At 33.3% G+C, this 21,855-nt stretch overlaps 1 protein-coding gene across 16 annotated transcripts in view; it reads right to left on the reverse strand.

Moving 5' to 3' along the window:
* PPIP5K2 (diphosphoinositol pentakisphosphate kinase 2) overlaps positions 1 to 21,855 on the reverse strand; it is a 75,588-nt gene that overhangs the window by 18,580 nt on the left and 35,153 nt on the right. For all 16 annotated transcript variants that reach the window (XM_082836212.1, XM_082836214.1, XM_082836210.1 and 13 more), the window contains 8 exons: positions 21,521 to 21,703; positions 16,113 to 16,254; positions 15,286 to 15,509; positions 9,219 to 9,346; positions 8,524 to 8,638; positions 4,858 to 4,965; positions 4,654 to 4,770; positions 1,440 to 1,607 (listed from right to left, as the gene is read on the reverse strand). In XM_082836212.1, the coding sequence (XP_082692338.1) occupies positions 1,440 to 1,607; positions 4,654 to 4,770; positions 4,858 to 4,965; positions 8,524 to 8,638; positions 9,219 to 9,346; positions 15,286 to 15,509; positions 16,113 to 16,254; positions 21,521 to 21,703 (1,185 nt within the window). The remainder of the gene's footprint in view (positions 1 to 1,439; positions 1,608 to 4,653; positions 4,771 to 4,857; positions 4,966 to 8,523; positions 8,639 to 9,218; positions 9,347 to 15,285; positions 15,510 to 16,112; positions 16,255 to 21,520; positions 21,704 to 21,855) is intronic.

Here is a 21,855-nt window from a genome sequence, read left to right on the forward strand (position 1 = left end):
ACAGATGAGACTCAGAATACATTTGACTGTATCAGTGTTACAGACTTCTTCTGGAGTTCAGAAAAAAGGTTTAATGGTGAAATTCTGAACAGTCTGATGAATTGCAGATTGCTTTGTTCAACAACACCAAAATCACTGCCCTCACACAAATGGTATTTTAGGTTACATTAATAAATGTCATTTCCCAATTTTCTGAAATTAAAGATAACTGAACATAACCCCAGGTTTCTCATTCTTAAATTAAGCTATAATAGAATAATCCCAAATTCTACAATTTTTAATCATCCTCTTTTTATTGGGTTGGCCAAAAGAGTGCAGGAAAAACCCGAACGAACTTTTTGGCCAGCCCATAATTAACTTAAAATATCCCATTCACGGGAATCCTAACTAGTATACATTTTCAACTGTAAAATTACAACAACCTATTTTATCAAGATGTTTTTCCTATACATCATTGTCAAATTGGGACACATACATTGGAAATTTGAGAATCAAAAGCACATATGTTTGTATAATTTGGGGCTATAGAAATGAGCATAATTCTCATTTGTTGGTGTTTACGTTCCTATTCACCAACTGCTAGATATTATACCTAACTCTTAAGATTTGGCATATTTAATCATCAACAAAAAATATTTTTCTAACTTAAAAGTTGATGGTTCTTCCTATCTTATACTTTTACTTGAGCATTTAGAGAACATTTTTAAGCACTGATCTCAAATCAGTGCTGGGGGAATCATCCTATAGAGAATATAAATAACCCAAAAAGAAGGTATTCAGAGTATAAAAATGTATACAGATGTTAAAGATTTACTTAAACTTTACTCCAACTTTCTTTTTTTCAACTTTCCTTTTAAATGTTATTTTAGTAGTTATTTAAATGTTATTTTGTTAGTGAGCATAAGAATTAGCCTAAGTTATTTAATTATAGACCTTAATATAATATAAAGGTAAATTTTTCAACCATAGCATCAAAATTTCAAATTCCTATACTGACTTTTGCAATCAGGTTAACAATTCAGAATCTCACATCTTAATATACAGTGTCATTGGAATCAGTTGTTGCTGAAGCATCTCTGGCAATTCCTCACTACTTTTAACCAAAAATTATTCCTGATCCATTATATCAGACTTTGAAAAAAGTTCTTTATTAGAATAACCTAAAGTGACAAGAAAATAATGGATCAAGTCTTCAAAAGGCCTTATTTTACTACTTCTATTCAACTTTGCTATGAAAACTATAAAGCTCCAAATTCTAAAATTAATCTTTGCATTTTCTAACTGCCTCTATATTTTAAAAAATTTATTTGAAAAATAAAGTTGACAATTAAAAATCTGTTAGGTTCCCAAGCTTGATAATTAAAGCTGTATTTTCTTTTCTGTTTTATTAAAATATAGTTAGTTTACTTCATAAAAAACATGCTCTGATATATACTTACTTCATTTGCAGCCATCTTCCTAGATCTTGGAAGTGGAGACTTCCTGTGTATATGAATTGGCTCTGATACCATAGGTTTAAACAATATTACAGCTCGATCAACCTCATCTTTTTTAGAAGTATGTGGCTCATCATCACTATCAATTTTAAAAGATCTCCTGCCTTCACTCTGTGCAGAAAGAACATAACATAATAAAATTCAGATAAAACAAATCAATCTCTTCAGATGAACAAACTCAACCACCAACTGGTGTAGTCACTTGCAGTACATATACAAGTTTGTTTATTCAAGTAAATTAATAATTGAATTCTTATGAAAGCCTAGTATTATTCTGGATATTGTAAGACAGATGACAGAGTTCCTGACTTCAAGAAATACATACTCTTTGGATACATTAAACCATAAAACGACAATAAAGAGCCATATAAAACAAAGTACTTAATTAAATTTCATCCAATGCCCAAATAAATAAGCAATAATAATAAATGACAGTAAGAAAAAAGAGATCAGTTTTGTTACCAGTAATGCCATCAACTCAATCACAAACTGAAACAGTATCTGAAGTTATAAATTTTAGAAAATTCAAACTCTATGCCAAATATTTCCAACAAATGTAATGACTGCATACTTAAATAACAACCATTTGATGACTCACTGAATATTTAGTGAGTATGTACCATGTGCCAAGACACAGATGAATAAGATACTGTCCCAAATTATAAGAATCTCACAGTATAGTACAGAAAACAGATACGTTTAAAAAAGTTACACTAAATATCCATCTAAATAGAATGGGTAGGGCTTCCCTGGTGGCGCAGTGGTTAAGAATCTGCCTGCCGGGCTTCCCTGGTGGCGCTGTGGTTGAGAGTCCGCCTGCCGATGCAGGGGACACGGGTTTGTGCCCCGGTCCGGGAAGATTCTCACATGCCGCAGAGCAGCTAGGCCCGTAAGCCATGGCCGCTGAGCCTACGCGTCTGGAGCCTGTGCTCCGCAACGGGAGAGGCCACAACAGTGAGAGGCCCGCGTACCGCAAAAAAAAAAAAAAGAATCTGCCTGCCAATGCAGGGGACACGGGTTCGAGCCCTGGTCTGGGAAGATACCACATGCCGCAGAGCAACTAAGCCCGTGTGCCACAACTACTGAAGCCCACACGTCTAGAGCCCGTGCTCCACAACAAGAGAAGCCACCGCAATGAGAAGCCCACACACCGCAACGAAGAGTCACCCCCGCTCGCCACAACTAGGGAAAGCCCACGCACAGCAATGAAGACCCAATGCAGCCAAAAATAAAAAAATAAATAAATTTAAAAATAAACAGGACGGATAAATTGGGTAAATTACACTAAAACACATATTTTAAAGCACTAAGAATGGGCAAACTAAAACTAATTACATCAATGAATCTTATGAACGTACGTTAGTTAAAAGAAGCCAAGCAGAAGTACATAAAAACCTTCATCAAACTAAGGGGTATAGAAAATAAAGATAAACTTCTTCAACCAGGTAAGGGATATCTAAAAACTTGAAACAATCATCACAATTAATAAATCACTGGAAGACAAGAGTGCCCATCATCACTAAATCTATTCAACATTTTGCTGGACATTTGTCATCATTCACAGATATGATCATATACATAGAAAATTCAAATGACTCTATGTATAAATTATTAGAATGAATAAACAGCATGCAGTAAGGTTGTTAGTTATAAAATCTCTCTATAAAAATGAGTTAAAATTCAATATGAAAATAGCAAATAGAAAATGAAATTTAAATAAGCCATTTATGATAACATAAAGAATTTAGGAATTACTCTGACAAAGAAAATACAAGACATTAAAAAGTCTTAATTTTATCAAGAACATATAAAGAATAGCTCACTAAATTCAGAGCTGTATATCAAGTCCTTGGACTAGAAGATTCAATTCTGTAAAAGTGTTATTTCTCTCAACACTGATCTGCAGAGTTTATGTAATTTCAATCAAAATTCCAAAAAGTTCACTTTGAAACATGATCTTTTGCTTTAGTTTGGGAATGAACAAGGATGATACTAAGGATGCTTAGTATCAACACTTCTACTCAACACCATACTAGTCCTAGCCAGTAGCACTTCACAAAAAGCATATTCAAATAACCAATGAATATAAGAAAAGGTACTAATCCTTATTGGTCATGAGGGTAATGTAAATTTAAGCCACAACAAGATATCACTACATAGTCCCCAAAATAGCTATATTAAAAACACTAATCATACCAAGTGCTGATAAAGATATGGTAGTATCTTTGGAAAGTTATTTGACTGTATTTTAAAAAGTTGAACATATGCATACCCTATAACCCAGCAATTTTACGCCTACATATATATCCAAAAGAAATGTGCACATATGTTCAGAAAAAGACCTGAACAAGAATCTTCATAAAAGCATCCATCTTCAAACCTTGAACTGGAAACAAATCAAATGATCATCATAGTGAAATGGATTAATAAACCGCACCATATTTATTTAATGTAATCCTACATGGCAACAAAAATGAAGAACCAATGAATCTCAAACACATAATGAAAGAAACCAAACCCACTCTCCACCCCCAAAAAGCACATATTTTGTGATTTCATTTGTGATCATAAAGTCCAAAAATAGACAAAATTAATCTAAGTCATGATAGTAGGTAACTTTGGGGAGAAGGCAGGGAGGTTGTGAGAAAGAGGGGGCACAACTGGTTCTTCTAGAATGATCTTCTATCTATAACCTGGCTAGGTGTTTTACAATTGTGTTCATTTTGTGATATATCATTAAACTACACACTTACGATTTAGGTATGTTTACGAATATGTATTATAGTTTAGTAAAAAGGTTTAAAGCTGAGTACATATTTAACTTTTGTAAGGTTAAGAATTAAACTGCAGTAATTCGTAACAAGTGCTTAGCATAGAAAAGAATGGACTAGTCCTCAAGTAGGACTTGAGGACAAAAACAAAAATTATAGTTATCCATGCTAACTACTGATCTTAAAAATCCAAAAAATCTAGAGAAAAGATAAAAATTCTAATATTCATAAAAATGTTGTCTACCCAAATCATACTTCAAGAAATTTAAACCATCTTGCTACTTAGTTGAGATAAGAATTATAGTACATAATAGAAAATTCTTAAAGAAACCTCATTTATATTTAGAACTGTAGTAACTAAGCAATGAAAATTTCATCTTCATTACCTCCCTTGAAGCTGGTCTATATCCATAGCCAGATGGTAAATTTTTGTCTTCTTCACATCCTTTGGCTCCTGGACTAAAATGTAATTCAACATGAAAGCGTTCCTCAGAGGAAAGATCCTAAAAAATATTACAGAACACTTTTAAAATGAGAAACTTCAAGTTATTTATTTACCTCTGGTAACACACAAATCAAGACTCTGTTACCTTGTTAGGATCCTCGTAAAGCATGATAACAATCTGAGTCATGTAGTTGAGTTCACTGACAACATTTAAATAATCCATAGCTCGTTTCCACTGTTCATCCTTTGATTCCTGAACAAATGGTAAGCATTTTCTCATATTATGTTACTTTAAAACCACTTTATTTTCATTATGGTAATTTGTTTAATCCTGATTGATACCACACAAATGAGGTGAATACTTAATACTCAACAAGCTTATATATACTCAACAAGCTTTCTTCTACTGCCACCACCCTAAGTGTAAACTACATCATCTTTCTTTAGATCACTGTGATAGCTCCCTAAATGGTTTCCTCATATCTACTTCTACTTATCTATTGTCTGCACAGAAACCAAAGCCATTCACTTCCCTGCTTAAAACCTTTTAATGGCTTCCCAATCTTCTTAGAATCCTCAAGGCATGGCTCTCCAAACTTATCTGTTACAATTTTATGCATCACTCACTATTATGCTCCAATTATAGGCTTTCTCTCCATTCTTACATCTTCTATGTTCTTTCTACCTTATAAATAAGAGCAAGAAAGTTAAAAGGTGACCACATAAGAGATGTATCTCTCCTCCCCTAAAACAATTCCATCATTACTAATGGATATATAAGCTCTTGCCTTGCTAATTAAGGGTCATTTTTTTCTCTATTTCTTTTATTAAAGCTCCACTAATCCTCATAGGTATGCAAGGGATGCCACTTTGCTATCCTATTTAGGAATAAAAAAGAAATAAAAAACAAGAGAAAAGAACATATGAATTGGAAAATTTGATGGGAAAAGAACACTTACATAGTCTTAGGGTAACTCTGATAATAACTATTCATCAAGGCCCAATGATAAGAGAAATTAAGAATCAGGAGACATATACCAAATCTTCATACATTTCACTGACTGCCCTTTATTTTAAAAAGTACAAAAGAAAACAAAGTTGAATTCATTTTCTTTTAAAGATTATTTTTTTATAGATGTGCATAAATGTATATGCTAATATATATATATACACATAAAAAGTTTTTTAATTCTTATTTTTTGCTAGTTTGGAGATGGCTGAAAAGATATTTTTGATATATAATAGAAGTGACATTGTATTCTAGATAATTTGTGGTTTGAGTGTACTGAGAAAGAAAGGGGATATTAAAATTTCTAAGTCTGTGTGGTTATCACTTCCACTGCCAATCTCTAAAACATCATTTTCTTTATTTTTTCACATACAAACTTCCTGGGAATCTTATTAATAGCCACTGCTTCAGCCATCATTAATATGTTGGCTTACCAACTCTGTACCTTTAACCCAAACCTCTAGCCTTACATATAAACATACTACTGGTCATCTTCACTTGGCTAGCCTACTAGTGCCTCAAATTCAAGCTATCTAATCTCATTACTTTCCTTCTAATGCCTGATACTCCCCCAAGTGTTACTTATCAGTGAATGATGAGTAATTCTGTAGATGATCCTGTTAGAAATATGGGAACCTTTCTTGACTCTCTTTTCTTTCTTACCTTCCACACCTGTAAGCAAAGAAAGGGCCTCAAGGAGAGTGTTGGTGAAAGTTAAAATGCCTCAAAAAGAGAGTGTTAGTGAAAGCCTGAAAGGGCACTGAGGAGGTTGTTGGTGAGGGACTATAGGAAGGTTAAAAAAAAATCTTACTGGAAACTATAGGAAAAAAGAACCCTTGTTAGTAGTGGCATAAAGTGTAGAAACACTGTAGCCTGCAGACAGTGGAACTCAATGAGCTAGCTACCAAAAATTCCAGGAAAAATTCTCAAAAGGCCACCAAGATTCTTCTCACTACCTGTGATGAACTATGAGAGGAGGGAGATAAACTACAGGAAAATGGTTAATTAAAGGAGCCAAGACTTGCAGAGTTCAGAAATAAAACTGTTTCTCATTCCTAGCCTCTCCAGAGAGCAAAAAATGCTACAGTTAAAAAGTGGCTTCCAGGAAGAACAGAAACACAGGAATCTGTCATGAAAACATGGGTGTGATTGTAAAAACACTTGCTAAGACTTCAGAAAGATTTAAGGCTCACAGACCTTTCAAAGACGCAAAGACTTTCTCAGGATTATACTAGCATGTCTCTCAGATACTCACTATTAAGCAATAAGGACTGCTGAGTACTATCCCTCAGTAGACACAGAGGGAGCCCAATGTAAAAATGGGCTTATTCTTAAGATTTGTGGGTGTGAACTGTTTAATAAAGTAGATTATAAATTACTCCTTTTTGTTTTGTTTTTTAAATTATACCATCTTGAACTAAAAATAAACAGACCTTTGGATCCCCAAACTTCCTTGGACAGGAAGCAGGTTAAAGAAAACTACTTAGCTGCAAATGTGAACTACTTTTTATAGAAAAGGAAGGATGACCTAGATGAAGCAATTAAGAACCCAAAGTATGAAGCCATGAACCATTATAAACAACTCCCTGGCAGTATGACAGAGCCCTAATTAAGGAATGGGCAGTAAGTACCTAGGCAGATTTCAAACTTGCTATGGACCAGTGACCATGGTGTACCTTCTGTTTTCCCCTCTTTTGAAAAGGTTATCTACAGCAGTTATTCTATGCTTATCCCACCACTGTATGTCAAATGTATGAAGGACAGACAATTGGTATCTTCAGTTCATAGGTCTTTGAAATGAGACTGAGTTCTCCTGAGCACTCAAGGAGCTCTGCCCAAGGAGTCCCATCCACACCTGGACCTGATTTAGATAATGAGATCCTGGATGTCAAGTTTAGGCTATAATAGATAAGCCTGAGGGAATACTGGAGGAGAGATTACATGAATTTTGCATGAGGGAGAAATATGGATTGTGTGGGTAATGGACATACTGTGATAGACTCTGTTTTCCAAATATGGCCACCAAAATACATCCAATCCCAAGTATTCATCTTACAATAAGTAAGTGACAGTGATACTCCACTCATCTAGTAATATGGGTCTATTCCCCACCCCTTGAACCTGGATGGGCCGCTGTGACTGCCTCCAAAAATGCTCAGCAGAAGTGATACTACGTAACTTCATAAGTTAGGTCATAAAAATGCTTTGTGCTTGCCCCTTGCTCTTTTAGGAAGTTCACTTTTGGAACTCAGCTGCTATGTTCTGTGCATCAAGCACCAGACATGAGAAGAAAGTTGTGAGATGACTTGAGCCCGAGCCACTGTCTGACTGCAACATCACGAGAGGCCCAATGCAAAACTGCCTGATCACAGTCAGCCTTTAAACCATGAGAGAGAAAAATAAAATGACTGTGGTTGTTTTAAGGCAGTAACCTTTGGTATGATTCATTACATAACAGTAAATAAGAGTCACAATGTCCAACCAAACACCAAGTCCTATTGATTCTAACCTCTAAATAATGCAAATTCATCAGTTTCTCTTTATCTCACTGCCACTGGCCTGTAACATTACCTAAAATATTTTGTATTATTGTTTGCTTAAATGGATCTTCTCCAAAGGGAAGAGAACATGTCATTATCTCCAACATCTAGCAGAGTGCTTGGTATAAAGTAGACCCATGACAAATGATGGTAAATAATGAATTATTAAAAACTGCACAGTAAAAAAATGGTGTTAGTGATTCGATTATAAATTCAATAACACATATTTGTTAAATAGATTTATATAACTTATCCTACTTACATCACATAAGGCACCATAGCGAAGAATAGACAGTAAAGAATGTACATGACTTTCACTGGTGAAATATAATCTGGTACGGACATGACGTTCAGGTGACAGAACACCCCTGGAATACCTAGAGTAAGGAGCAGACACTGTTAAAACGTAACCATGCAGTTAAAACTTAATGAAATTATTTTGTAAAATGGAATTTAATCTTACTAGAAGTAAAAGAACATAGTAAGCAAATCTATCACTCTTCCAATAACAATTGAGGTGTTATCTTAGCAGGTATTCCTCTAACATGAAGATAACTGGAACTAACTGGGACCACTGAGATTAGTCAAAGAAGCATTAATATTAGTCAAGTTCACTGTAAATAGGTTATTTAAGCACCTTTATTAACAACGAAAGAGGTCATAGCACTAAAGAAGCTCACAGATGTTAATGCTGCTGAATGAGGATGATCACTGATGATCACATGTGAATGATAACACACATCCTCTTTCCCTGTTTGCCTCAGTTTTTTCTCCAATTTGGAGCCAAAAAGAACCTAGGTTGGAAGTTAACTATTAGAAATACCTAGGTAATATTTATTTCCACAGTGTGCCAAGTGATACACTCCTGATTTAGCCATAGGAACATTAAAAAGTAATTAGATTTGAAGAATGCAAAAACAGATGTCTATAGACTTAAATACCAGTACAGTCTCTTACACAGGATGGAGTTTATTTACAGTGTCATCATCTTGTGTCCTTTGAAGATCTGAGCGAATTTTTCTAACTAGAGGAGTACAGTAGCCTTTGGCAATCTCCAGTTTTTCAGCTTTAGTTATACCATATTCCTGAGCAGAACATACACAACATTAGAAAAAGGGTATAATAATAAAGAACTCCAATAAAGGTACTACTAAATTTAAGAATTTTAGTGAGCGACAAGTATTTTTATTCAGCCTCTTTTGAACATTATACAATGCTCCTAGTTTACATTTCTGCAACTTCAAGTACACTATTCCCCAAAGTATTGAGTGTAATTAGAAGAATTTTATTTTGGTGTAAATGAAAAAGAAAGTAATTTCTAAAGAGGATAGGATGAATGGATGAATGTAATCTTTATGAACAGTATTCAACTCAACCAGGTTTTAAATGTAGAAACAACCCTAAAAGAAAGATGGATTAAGGGCACAAACACTAAAGCACAGAACAAATAGTCAATAAACATACAGAAAGAAATATAAATTGAAACCATGAAATTTTTGTCTATTTGAATGTCAAAGATTAAAAAGGTTAACAAATTATTTAAAAGCCTTTGGCCAATACTGTAAAGGTTTTAACTAGTGGTTAGCCAAAAATGCCGTGAAATTATCAAACTTAATGAGCTCTATAACCATTATAAGTTAATTAAATGAGGAATTACAATCCAAAGTGTTAAGAAAACATAGTAATTGTAAGAATTATAATAAAATTACAGTTCAAAGAGGTAGATGAGAAAATGACCTGATATAAGAAAAAAATCTGTTTTGTGTGTATAGATGGGAAGAGAGGGTATAAGAGGAAGAGGGCAGAAAGTGGGGTGGAGGTGGAGGAAGGCAGGGACAGAGAGAGAAAGAAGGAAGAGTAGAGAAGAGGGAAGAAATAAGCACACTCTTTCTCTCCCAGTTCCTTCTGGGATACCTGTATTTAAAGGCTACTTGCTGTTATCAGGTACTTCCCAGATGGCAAAACTTTAGTATGGATAATAAATCTCAAAACTGCCTAATAAAGAAAAGGCTGATTGATTAGATGGAAGACGTATGAAAATGGAACCTCTTGGGTCATTTACCTTAAACACAAAAGCTTGGTCGGTTAATTATCTCACCAACATAGATGACTGTGAAATTGGTATGAAAAAAAGAAATATGTATGCAATTGTGTATGTATGTGTAAACAAAAGGAAAATGTTGAAATTAACATCATCAAAGGAAATTTTTCTGTTGTTATTAGCAAGGTGTAATGAAACAGGCACTCTCATACACTGCTGGTCTGTAACAAAACTGGTAAAAGAGTTCTGGAAATCTTCTTGATTGTATGTAGAAGACATATGTATAAGGAGAGTGAAAGAAAGTAAAAGAATCCACATTTCCAAATGTGAGAAATTGGTTAAATAGCTATTATTAATACATCACATCATTCAGCCATTAGGAAAAATGAAGTATATTTAGCTTTACTGATTTGGAAAAAATTTCTTGATGCCAAGAAAAAAAAATCAGGTTATAAAATAGTATGCATTTCCTGGTTCCATTTTTGCAAAGAATACATTTGTCATATATACGAATTTATGAAAAAAATTTTATCCATGAATTTAAGGGAAAAGGCCTTTTAGAATTTTCCAAAACAGTGAAATGTTTTTCTTTAGTTGGTAATGGCATACTGATTTTTTTTTTTTTGGCTATATCTATATTTTATAACAAAGATATATTACTTTCATAACAAAAAAACCTTTCCCTTCAAAACAGTGACATATTTTGTACAGCTGAAAAAGAAAGCTGCCATAACCAACTAGGACCAAATAATTAATTGTTGGATACCCAAGTTCTCTTATTTCTTCCACAAAAAGAACTGATTAAAATAACAGATGAAGATATTTGAAAGCTTATTATATGGTGATATTTAATGAGAGTATCATTGGACTTTATATTGCAAATGCCATTATAAAGAATCCTCTGCATTTCATAATACAATCACCAAAGAAATGATCTTCAAACTTCAATAAATGTGTGCCATCTCAATTAAGACTCTTAATAACAAATATAATCTTTAGATGTTCTTATCTTCCATCATACCATCGAGGCTCTTCTACTATTTACTTAATTTACTGAGGTAACATTGGTTTATAACATGTCTCATGTGAACATTATATTTTGACTTCTGTATAAACTACAGTATGCTCAACACCAGAAGTTGTTTCTACTCATCACCATACAGTTTCCCTCCTTTACTCAATTCACCCCCTTTCCCTTCTGGTAATTATTACTATTTTCTCTATAAATACATGTTTATTTTGCTTGGTTTGTTCATTTATTTAAAAGAAATTTTAATATTCACATTTGAGTGAAATCATATAGTATGTTTTTATTTGAATGACTTATTTATCATAACACCCTCAAGGTACATCCATGTTGCCACAAATGGCAAGACTGTATCTTTTTTATGTATTCCACTGTATTATATATACTACTTCATCCATTCATTCATCAATGGGCACTTTCCATATCTTGACTATTGTAAATAATGCCACAATGAACACAGGGTGCATGTATCTATTCGAATTAGAGTCTTCATATTCTTCAGATAAATACCCAGAAGTGGAATACCTGGATCATAGGGTAGTTCTAGTCTTAATTTTTTGAAGAATCTCCATACTGTTTTCCATAGTGGCTGCACCAATTTACATTCCCACCAACAGTGTACCACACTTTTTTCCACATCCTCTCCAGTACTAGTTATTTCTTGCCTTTTTGATAACAGCCATTCTAACAGGCCTGAGGTGATCTCTCACTGTGGTTTCGATTTGCATTTCTCCAATAATTAGTGATGTTGAATATCTTTTCATGAGCCTCCTGGCAACCTGTATGTCTTCTCTGGAAAAATATTTAGCTCCTCTACCCATTGTTTAATCAGGCTGTTTTTTTGTTGTTGTTGAGTTGTATGAGTTCTTCATATATTTTGGATATTACCCCCAAATTGAATATATGATTTGTAAATATCTTCTCCCATTCCGTAGGTTGTCTCTTCGTTTAGTTGATGATTTACTTTACTGTACAGAGCTTTTTAGTTTGATGTAGTCCTGTTTGTTTATTTTTGCTTCTGTTTCCCTGCCCAAGGAAACATACCCAAAAAGATATTGCTAAGACCAACTTCAAGGAGCATACTATGTTTACTTTTAGTTTTATGGTTTCAGGTCTTACATTCTAGTCTTTAATCCATTTTGAGTTTTGTGTATGGTGTGATATAGTGGTCTAGTTTCATTCTTTGGCATGTGGCTGTCCAGTTTTCCCAATACTATATTGAAGGGACTATGCTTTTTCCATTGTATGTTCTTGGCTCCTTTATCATAAACTAATTGTCCATATATGTGCGGGTTTGTTTCTGGGCTCTCAATTCTGTTCCATTCATCTACATGTCTGCTTTTCTTATCTGTTATAAAAATACAACTTTTTATTGTGTAAAATAAAACCTCTTTTGCAGAATAAAACTTCTATTTAGCAAATGAAAGATGTTGTCAGAGACTAAGTCCTTGTTTTCTAAGTCTATGTTTCTTATAGTGAGGCCCAAAGACATATTCTTGCAGTATGAGATATTTTTATCCTCTTTTAAAGAGAATTTATTTGCAAATCACTGATTTATACAATACACTTAAACCTGTCTACATCATATACACTGACCAAACAAATAAATAGTTGTTCTTTCATGCTGAAAGAATAAGCTAAACTTTAACATGTACACAAATACTTATAGGTAAGTTGTGCAGCCTGAATTCCCAGTTTTTAAAAGTCTCTAGTTTTTCCTGGATATTCTGTGAATATTAGGAAAAGGACATTGGAGGGTTTTTTTTTTTTTTTTTTGCTGCGCTGGGTCTTCATTGCAGTGCATGCATTTCTCATTATGGTGGCTTCCCTTGTTGCAGAGCACGGGCTCTAGGCATGCAGGCTTCAGTAGTTTCAGAACGCAGGCTCAGTAGTTGTGGCTTGTGGGCCCCAGAGCACGTGGGCTTCAGTAGTTGTAGTGCACAGGCTCACTAGTTGCAGCTCGCGGGCTCTAGAGCACAGGCTCAGTAGTTGTGGCACATGAGCTTAGTTGCTCCTCAGCATGTACGATCTTCCCGGACCAGGGATCAAACTCATGTCCCCTGCATTGGCAGGTGGATTCTTAACCACTGTGCCACCAGGGAAGTCCTGAAGTATAGTTTTAATTGTAGTAGATTTATAGTATTGTGTTGGTTTCAATTGTACAGTAAAGTGATTCAGTTATATATTGGGTTGGCCAAAAGGTTCGTTCAGGTTTTTCTATAACATAAAAACCCAAACGAACTTTTTGGCCAATCCAATATTTTTTCAGATAATTTTCCATTATAGGTTATTACAAGATATTGAATATAGTTCTCCTTGAGAACTAGTATATAGTAAATCCTTGAGAGAATATAGTAAATCCTTGTTGCTTATCTATTTTATGTATAGCGGTGTGTATCCCATACTCTTTATCATTCCCCCTCTCCCTTACCGTAAGTTTGTTTTCTATGTCTATGAGTCTGTTTCCACTTTTTAATATAGATTCATTTGTATTATTTTTTAGATTCCACATACAAGTGATATCATATAATATTTGTCTTCCTCTGACTTAATTCACTTAGTATGGTGCTCTCTAGGTCCATCCATGTTGCTGCAAATGGCAATATTTTGTTTTTATGGCTGAGTAATATTCCATGGTGTGTGTGTATGTATATGTGGTGTGTGTATGTATATATACGTATATGTGTGTAGAGAGATATATATATGTATATATACATACACACACCACATCTTCTTAAACCAATCATCCACTGATGGGCACTTCAGTTGTTTCCATGTCTTGGCTATTGTAAACGGTGTTGCTATGAACACCAGGATGCATGTATCTTTCTGAATTAAGAGTTTTTATCTTTTCTGGATATATGGGAGTGGGATTGCCGGATCATAAAATAGTTCTATTTTTAGTTATTAAGGAACCTCCCCACTGTTTTCTATATATGAGTATCTTTAAGTGAGGCTACTTTTATTTACAATCTTTACACTTTTCATGTACAGTGACCCTTGAAAAACGTGGAGGTTAGGAGCACCAACCCTGCACACCACTGAAAATTCGAGAATAACTTATTTGTGGTTCTGCATCCCTGGCAGATTCAACTGTGGATATGTGGATCATGCAGTACTGTAGTATTTACTATTGTAAAAAGTCTGCGTATAAGTGGACCCACTACAGTTCAAACCCACATTGGTCAAAAATCAACTGTATTTCATTTTTCCTGCTTTTTAACTTTGGTTCACAGTTGGAATGTGTGATTTACTCCAATCTCCCTTTTACAATGTCCAAATGATCTTTTAGTAATTGAGTTGAAAAAAGTTCTCCAAAGGGCATCTGCAACTGTTTTCTTCTAACACATTTCTTATCTCAACTTGTCTTGTCACCTGTCTCTTTATTATCATCTGATTCTCTGTTTAATTACATTTCAGTTAACTGAATTTTGGTTACACCTCTATTTTTACTCTCCTATAATGATAAGGCCCCCCGTTCCACCTCTACCACACCCCACAAATAACTACTTACATCCTGGCCTCTAAATATTATTTTCAAAATACTTCCACATAAAGTAAAAAAACTTCCAAAATTTATATAGGGACACAACTACCCTTTTCTCCCACTTTGCACACATTCCCATAGCACAGAGCTGGTAGGTGCACAATAAATGCCCAATAAATACTTAAGTGATTTATCCCATCCTATTTTCAGTTGTCTTGTTTGTTGTTAGCATATTATTATTAAGAGTATCAATTCTTAAATTTTAAAGAGTCACTATAAACTATTAAAAAATCAAACAATGATTTAATATAACAAAAAGTTTAAAATATAAATTCATAATTAGTTACTTTCCTTTTTAAAATTATAGGCTTACTGGGACACAAAAACCAACTATCTTTTATCCACTGATAGACATTTTAAAAGTATCTATATAACAGTACAAGAAAATTGATATGTAGGAATTACTTACCTGAGGGATAACAATATCTGCTAATGCCTTTGAAAGCCTATATAATTCCATTGTGTTTTCTAATTTCAAGGAACCATTATGCTGGACATCATATTTTATACAGTCATATATGTCAGGGATTTTACTAATATCATATCTTCCATTCTTTGTTTTAAAGTCTTTCTCCAACTTGGACCATCTACGTAGCATGAGCTCTAAGGTTTCACTATGATAAAGCTGAATATCTAAAACAACATAACAGTTTTAGTATATTAAACTTCAAAATCAGATAAAGAATATATATTAAAAATTGGTAGTTAGAAACTTCTTAAATATCAAAGGTAAAATTGTTAACAAGATAGGAAATGTTATCATAGGCATATACTATTAGCAACCATATATTTTGTAGACTTGAATAAAGGTATAAATACATGGGTTAGGAACGGGTTTTATAGAAGACCTTCCATATGTTACATACGTTAGTTGCCCAAGTTATTAACTAAGCTAGTCTCAGAGCCAGAGCACTGATCACCTTCCTGTTGCTTGCTCCTTCTTATTATGCTGCCTATTTGCTGCTGAACTGTACAGTAATGCTACATAATTAACCAAATAAAAATGTTTTATTATCCCTTTCATGCTACCACAGATAAAAGCAATTATAACTTCGCTATTATTCTTTTGCTGGATATATACTAACTCAGATTACACCTAGACATACCTATCTAATGCTAAATATAGCATTAAAGGCTTGAATTTTTTATGATTGGCACATCTTATTTAAAAATGTTTATAGCAACTGGATAGTGCCTTTTATTTGTTTTCTAATCTAAGGAAAACAAAATATTTACCTGATGATTTGGGATCTTCCATTCGATGTCTGATTTGAGAAGTCAAACTTTGTATCAAGAAATACACTTTGTCACAGGTCTTCACAGGATTTTTAATTAAATGCATTGATTTGATAAGAGAAATGCTTCCAGATGGAGTAAGCTACAAATGAATAGAGTATATATTTTTACATCTGGTTATGCTTCAATTGGCCAAGAGAACAATATACAAAATTTTCCAGTAGCTGCAGAATAACTCAAACTACAAATGAAGATACCCCCAAAATACAGAAATAAGATCAAGGAGGAAATAAAAACCTCAAAATTTCATGTTAAAAAAATCCTAAATCTTAGCTAACATTAGATTATCCACAGGGAAAATCTAATAGAAGTACTCTAATTTACAAGGAGATTTTATTCTAATATTTTGCAGACATTTTGCTGATTCACTTGGTATTTGCAAATATGGTTTAACCATTTGACATATATTGACATGGAATAACCTCGAGACTATTATTTTCATCACTTTTTCCAGATGAGGTACTTAACAGAGGTTAAAGCACCTTCCCTAAGATCAAACCACTAGTATGCAAAGAGTGAGATTAAAAAAGCAGGTAATCTGGCTAAAGAGCTGTGCTCTTAACCACCATGTAAATGCCTTTGTGATGAGATTTTTTGCAAGTCAACAAAAGGCATTAATGACAAATAGTTTCAATTTTCACTGTTGAAACTTTGCTTGGCAAGTAATTTAAACCCATCAAATAAGTTTGTATAAATATAAAAAATGTAAAGTGGAATTCCACTTCTTGTTATGGTGAACTAGGTAGTTTAGGCCAATCTAACCACTGAAGATTAGTAAAAATCCTGGGCAAAGAACTTCTATACTTCTGCTTTAAGGTATCTGAGAGATAAGATATTAAGAATTATTAAGAATTATGGAAACCAAACTCTCTGGTCAGAGATCCAGAGAGTGATACTGGCTTTTAAGGCTGTTTTTGCATTGGAGACATCTGTTGATTCTGAATAGACAGCAGAGAAGAAGAATAGAGCTTTAATATCATTTTATGTTAACAGAACAAAAAAAGTGAAGTCCAGGATTTTCAAAGGTGAAACTCTGGTAAACTCTACATTTAGGGTTCAAAAAAGGGATAAACTGGAGTCTGCATTTTTAACAAGACCCCAGATGATTCTTAGTCAAGTAAGTTTGAAAAACACTTTAGTTCTAGAGTCCTTGCTTTGTCCAGGAAGAGGATAAAAGCATGATGTAAACATTCAATTTGCAGATGTCATAGAAGCCTATTGTTATCTCTTGGGTAGTGACAAAACAAATAGTAAAATCAAATATAATTTTCAAACTACCAGGGAAATAAATAAATAAAAAGTACCAATTCCAATGAAGCAAGAAAGGAGAGAAAAATAAAAATAGGCAGTATAAATATAAAGCACTTAAAAGGATAATAGATTCATATACAATAATACGATAATATTATAATATAAATGAAATAATTGTCCTAAACAAAGATTTTCATGACAAATTTTTTAAAAATCTATATGCAGATTTTAAGAGATACATCTAAAAGTATAGTTTCAGAAAGACTGAAAGTTAAAAGATAAAAAAGATACTGTACAAACACCAAGTAAAAGAAAAAACAACTGTTTTAGCTATATTAATCTCAAAGTAAATTTTGAGGCAAAAATACTGATTGAAATATACCAATTCTTAATTTGTATGCATTTAATAGCATAACATCAAAACATGTAAAGCAAGGCTTAAGAGATTACAAAGACAAGAAAAATCCACAATTATAGTGGGAAATTTTAACACACAACAGTAAAGAAAGAAAAAACAGACCAAAAAAAAATCAGCAAGAATTTTTGTTTTTACCAAAATGATATAAAGTTAGAAATAACAAAAATATAACTTAAAAATGCATAGGTTTGAAAATTTTAAAAGTACACTTCTAAATAACATATGATCAAAGAAATCACTAAGGAAATTAGAAAATGTCCCAGATGGCATAAACCTCAATTTATGAATACAGTCAAAACAGTGCATAAAGGGAAATTTATGGCCTAGAGTGTGTATTTTACAAAAGATTGAACATTCATGAGTTAATAAGCATCCATCTAGTGACATCAGTTTTTAACAATTAGAAAAAGAGCAAAATAAAACTACAGAAGTAGAAGGAATAAAATATTAAACAATAAAAATTAATAAAATAGAAAACAAGTGCATAATTTAGTGAACCAACAAATCTGAAAGACAGTTCTTTTAAAGGACTAATAAAGCTGATCAACTATGGCAAAACTGATCAAGGAAAAAAAGGGGGGAAGACTGTACAATGTTACGAAACAAAAAGGAATATCTCTACTGATCTTGCAGACATTATAAACAACTTAAGAGGAGTGTATACACAAATTTCTAGAAGAATGTAACTTAATACAGACACAAGACATAATAAATGCAAACTACTAAATTACTCTGGAAACCACAATTACAAGCTTTCCCATAAAGAAAATGCCCATGGGATTTACCAGTAAATTTTACCAAACATTTACTGAAACATATATACATGAATTATTCCCCCCAAACAGGACTCTCTAATTAATTTTATGAGAACAGCATAATCTTGATATTGAAAGCAGACAAAGACAACAAGAATAAAAAAGTAAAGGTCAGTATGACTCATGAACACAGATGTAAAACTCCTAACCAAAAATATTAGTAAACCCAAACCAGTGATATATATTTTTTTTAAATGAGCTTATTCTAGGAACCACGGTAGCCTCTCCCCCAAATCATATGATGTTTAACAGACAAGAAAATATAAAATTTAAAAACTTGTCATGATAAAACCTCTTAAGAAAACAGGAGTAGAATGGATTTTCCTTATTTTGAAAAAGAGTAGCTTTAAAAAAATCTACAGAGGCCATACTTAATGGACAGTGTTAAAAAGATTTCGCTTTGAGAATATAAACAAAAACAGAAAAGCCACTTCTATTTACTATCACTTTGATGGTACTACCTATTAAAGTAAAGCAATAAAAAGAATTAAAAACATAAAAACTGGAAAGGAAGACAAAACCCTGGGGATATGCTTTGAAAAGATTTTTTTTAATCTACAGATAAATTACTAAGTTAATAAATAAGTTCAATAAAGTTGACACATATAAAGTCAATATTAAAAAAACTATTTGTACATAGCAGCAACAGATAGTAACCTTTTTAGAGGGAGCGTTTACAAGTACACAAAATTTTTTTTTAAAGATGTAAGTTTTCACAAACTATAGATCTAATGCAATCTAAATCAATATTCCAACAGGATTTTAGGCCAGGTTATTTTAAAATTTATATGGAAATACAAGAAAAGCCAAGAAGAACTTGAAGAAGGACCCATGTAGGATTTGGGAGATCTTATTCAATGGCCCAAGAGTCAACAAAAGAATACGTTCTAGAAACAGAGAACACACATATGATAAAGCTGGCACTACAGAGTAGTGGGGAAAGGATGGTCTTTTCAGTATGTGGTGTTGAGACACCTGGATGTACATATGGTTGGGGGGAAAACATCAATTTTGACATCCTTATCTAATAGCACACACAAAAGTCAATTTTAGCTAGATTGTAGATAAATGTGCAGGGAAAAACAGTAAAGTATATAGAAGATCGTATATGGGAATACCTTATGACCCCACATTAGAAAAAGGTATTATACCGTATGCTAACACACATATATGGAATTTAAGAAAAATAAAAATGTCATGAAGAACCTAGGGGTAAGACAGGAATAAAGACACAGACCTACTAGAGAATGGACTTGAAGATATGGGGAGGGGGAAGGGTAAGCTGTGACAAAGCGAGAGAGAGGCATGGACATATATACACTACCAAACATAAGGTAGATAGCTAGTGGGAAGCAGCCGCATAGCACAGGGAGATCAGCTCGGTGCTTTGTGACCGCCTGGAGGGGTGGGATAGGGAGGGTGGGAGGGAGGGAGATGCAAGAGGGAAGAGATATGGGAACATATGTATATGTATAACTGATTCACTTTGTTATAAAGCAGAAACTAACACACCATTGTAAAGCAATTATACTCCAATAAAGATGTAAAAAAATATATATATATAAGAATAAAATATAGGTTTAATTGTTGAACCTATGATAAATTAAAAAAAAGAAAAAGGTATTATAAAGAATGCATTAAAATGCACTGAACGTAAAGGAAAAAATTGACCTTGAAATACATGGGAAAAAAAAAAGAAATTCATGGAAAATAAGAATTTCTGCTTATCAAAGGAAATCATTAAGGCTCAGAGTAGATGGCAGTATTTAGAACACATAACAAAGAGCTCATATCCAAAATATACAAAGAAATTCTACTATTCAATAAGAAAAACACAGGCAACTAGTAGAAAAAAAGGACAAGACTTGAAGAGCAGGCCTTATGAAAGAAGATACCTAAATGGTCAACAAATATTAAAACCACAGTGAGGTACTACTATACATCCACCTTCAGAATAGGCAAAATTGAATGGTCTGAAAATACCAAGAATAGAGACTATGTAGAGCAATAACAATTTCCATGGACTTCTGGTGGGAGTATAAATTGCTTCAATGACTTTGGAAAACAGTTTGACATCTACTAATATTGAAATATTAGCACACTGTGGGGCACAACACTTCCACTCCTAGAATACACCAAAGAGAAACATATGCTCATATGCACTAGGAGGCATATATGGATATTCACGGCAGTATTAGCATAACAGCCCCAAACTATAACAATATTAGAAAGCATATATAAATTGGCATATACTCATAAAATAGAATATGGATCAACAAACTAGGCCAAACATGACCTGTGATAGCCTGTGAGCTAATAAATGGTTTTTACATTTTTAAAAGGTGGTTTAAAAAAGAAAAGCATATGCAACAAGGAACTATATGTGATCTACAAAGCCTGAAATGTTTACTATCTGGTCTTTTACAGAAAAAGTTTGCCAACCTCTGAAAACAATACTACATAGAAATGAAAATTCTGAAAATTCTCAAAACCATGGATGAATTTCACAAACATAATACTGAGAAAAAGAAGCCAGACATAAAAGAAAACATTCTATTACATGAAGCTTAAAAAATACCCCAAACTGAGACTATGGTAGCTACAGATACATACTTAGCCAAATAAGCACTCTGGGTATAAGACTATAAAAAGTTAGGATAGTGATTATTTCTAGCAGATAGGGAAGGGGCTGCAACTGGGAAGGGACACAAAGAGGCTAGAGTTGTTCCAACGTTCTGTATCTCTGTACTGATTATATAACTCTTTGCTTTATAATATGATAAGCTCTAAGTTTACATTTTATGCACTTTTCTATGTGTATGTGCATGTAATATTTGACAATGCAAGAGTTTGGTAAGACCCACCTTTTCATAATCTTCAGCAGTAAAATCTCTGTCTTTCTGAAGTATTTCATGAAGTCTTGCTTTCACACGTTGCTGACAACTGCTCAAAGAGTCACTATCACTATCCAAAAGGCCATTCATGTTTGCACTTTTCACCATCTGAACAAGAATGGGTGTAAGTTCTCCTTCTAGAGCTAATAGCCCCTAAATACATAAAATAAAGCCAAAACAGATTAAGAATTAGTATGCAAAATAGAAGGTATCTTAATAATTATCTTGTTACATGCTGAATTTCACAAGGTATAAGCTTACTATTTACAATAAACTTTATTAATAATGCAACTTGTCATTGCCAT

This window comes from Leucopleurus acutus, assembly GCF_964270905.1.
Source record: "Leucopleurus acutus genome assembly, chromosome: 3".
NCBI classification, from domain to species: Eukaryota; Metazoa; Chordata; class Mammalia; order Artiodactyla; family Delphinidae; genus Leucopleurus; species Leucopleurus acutus.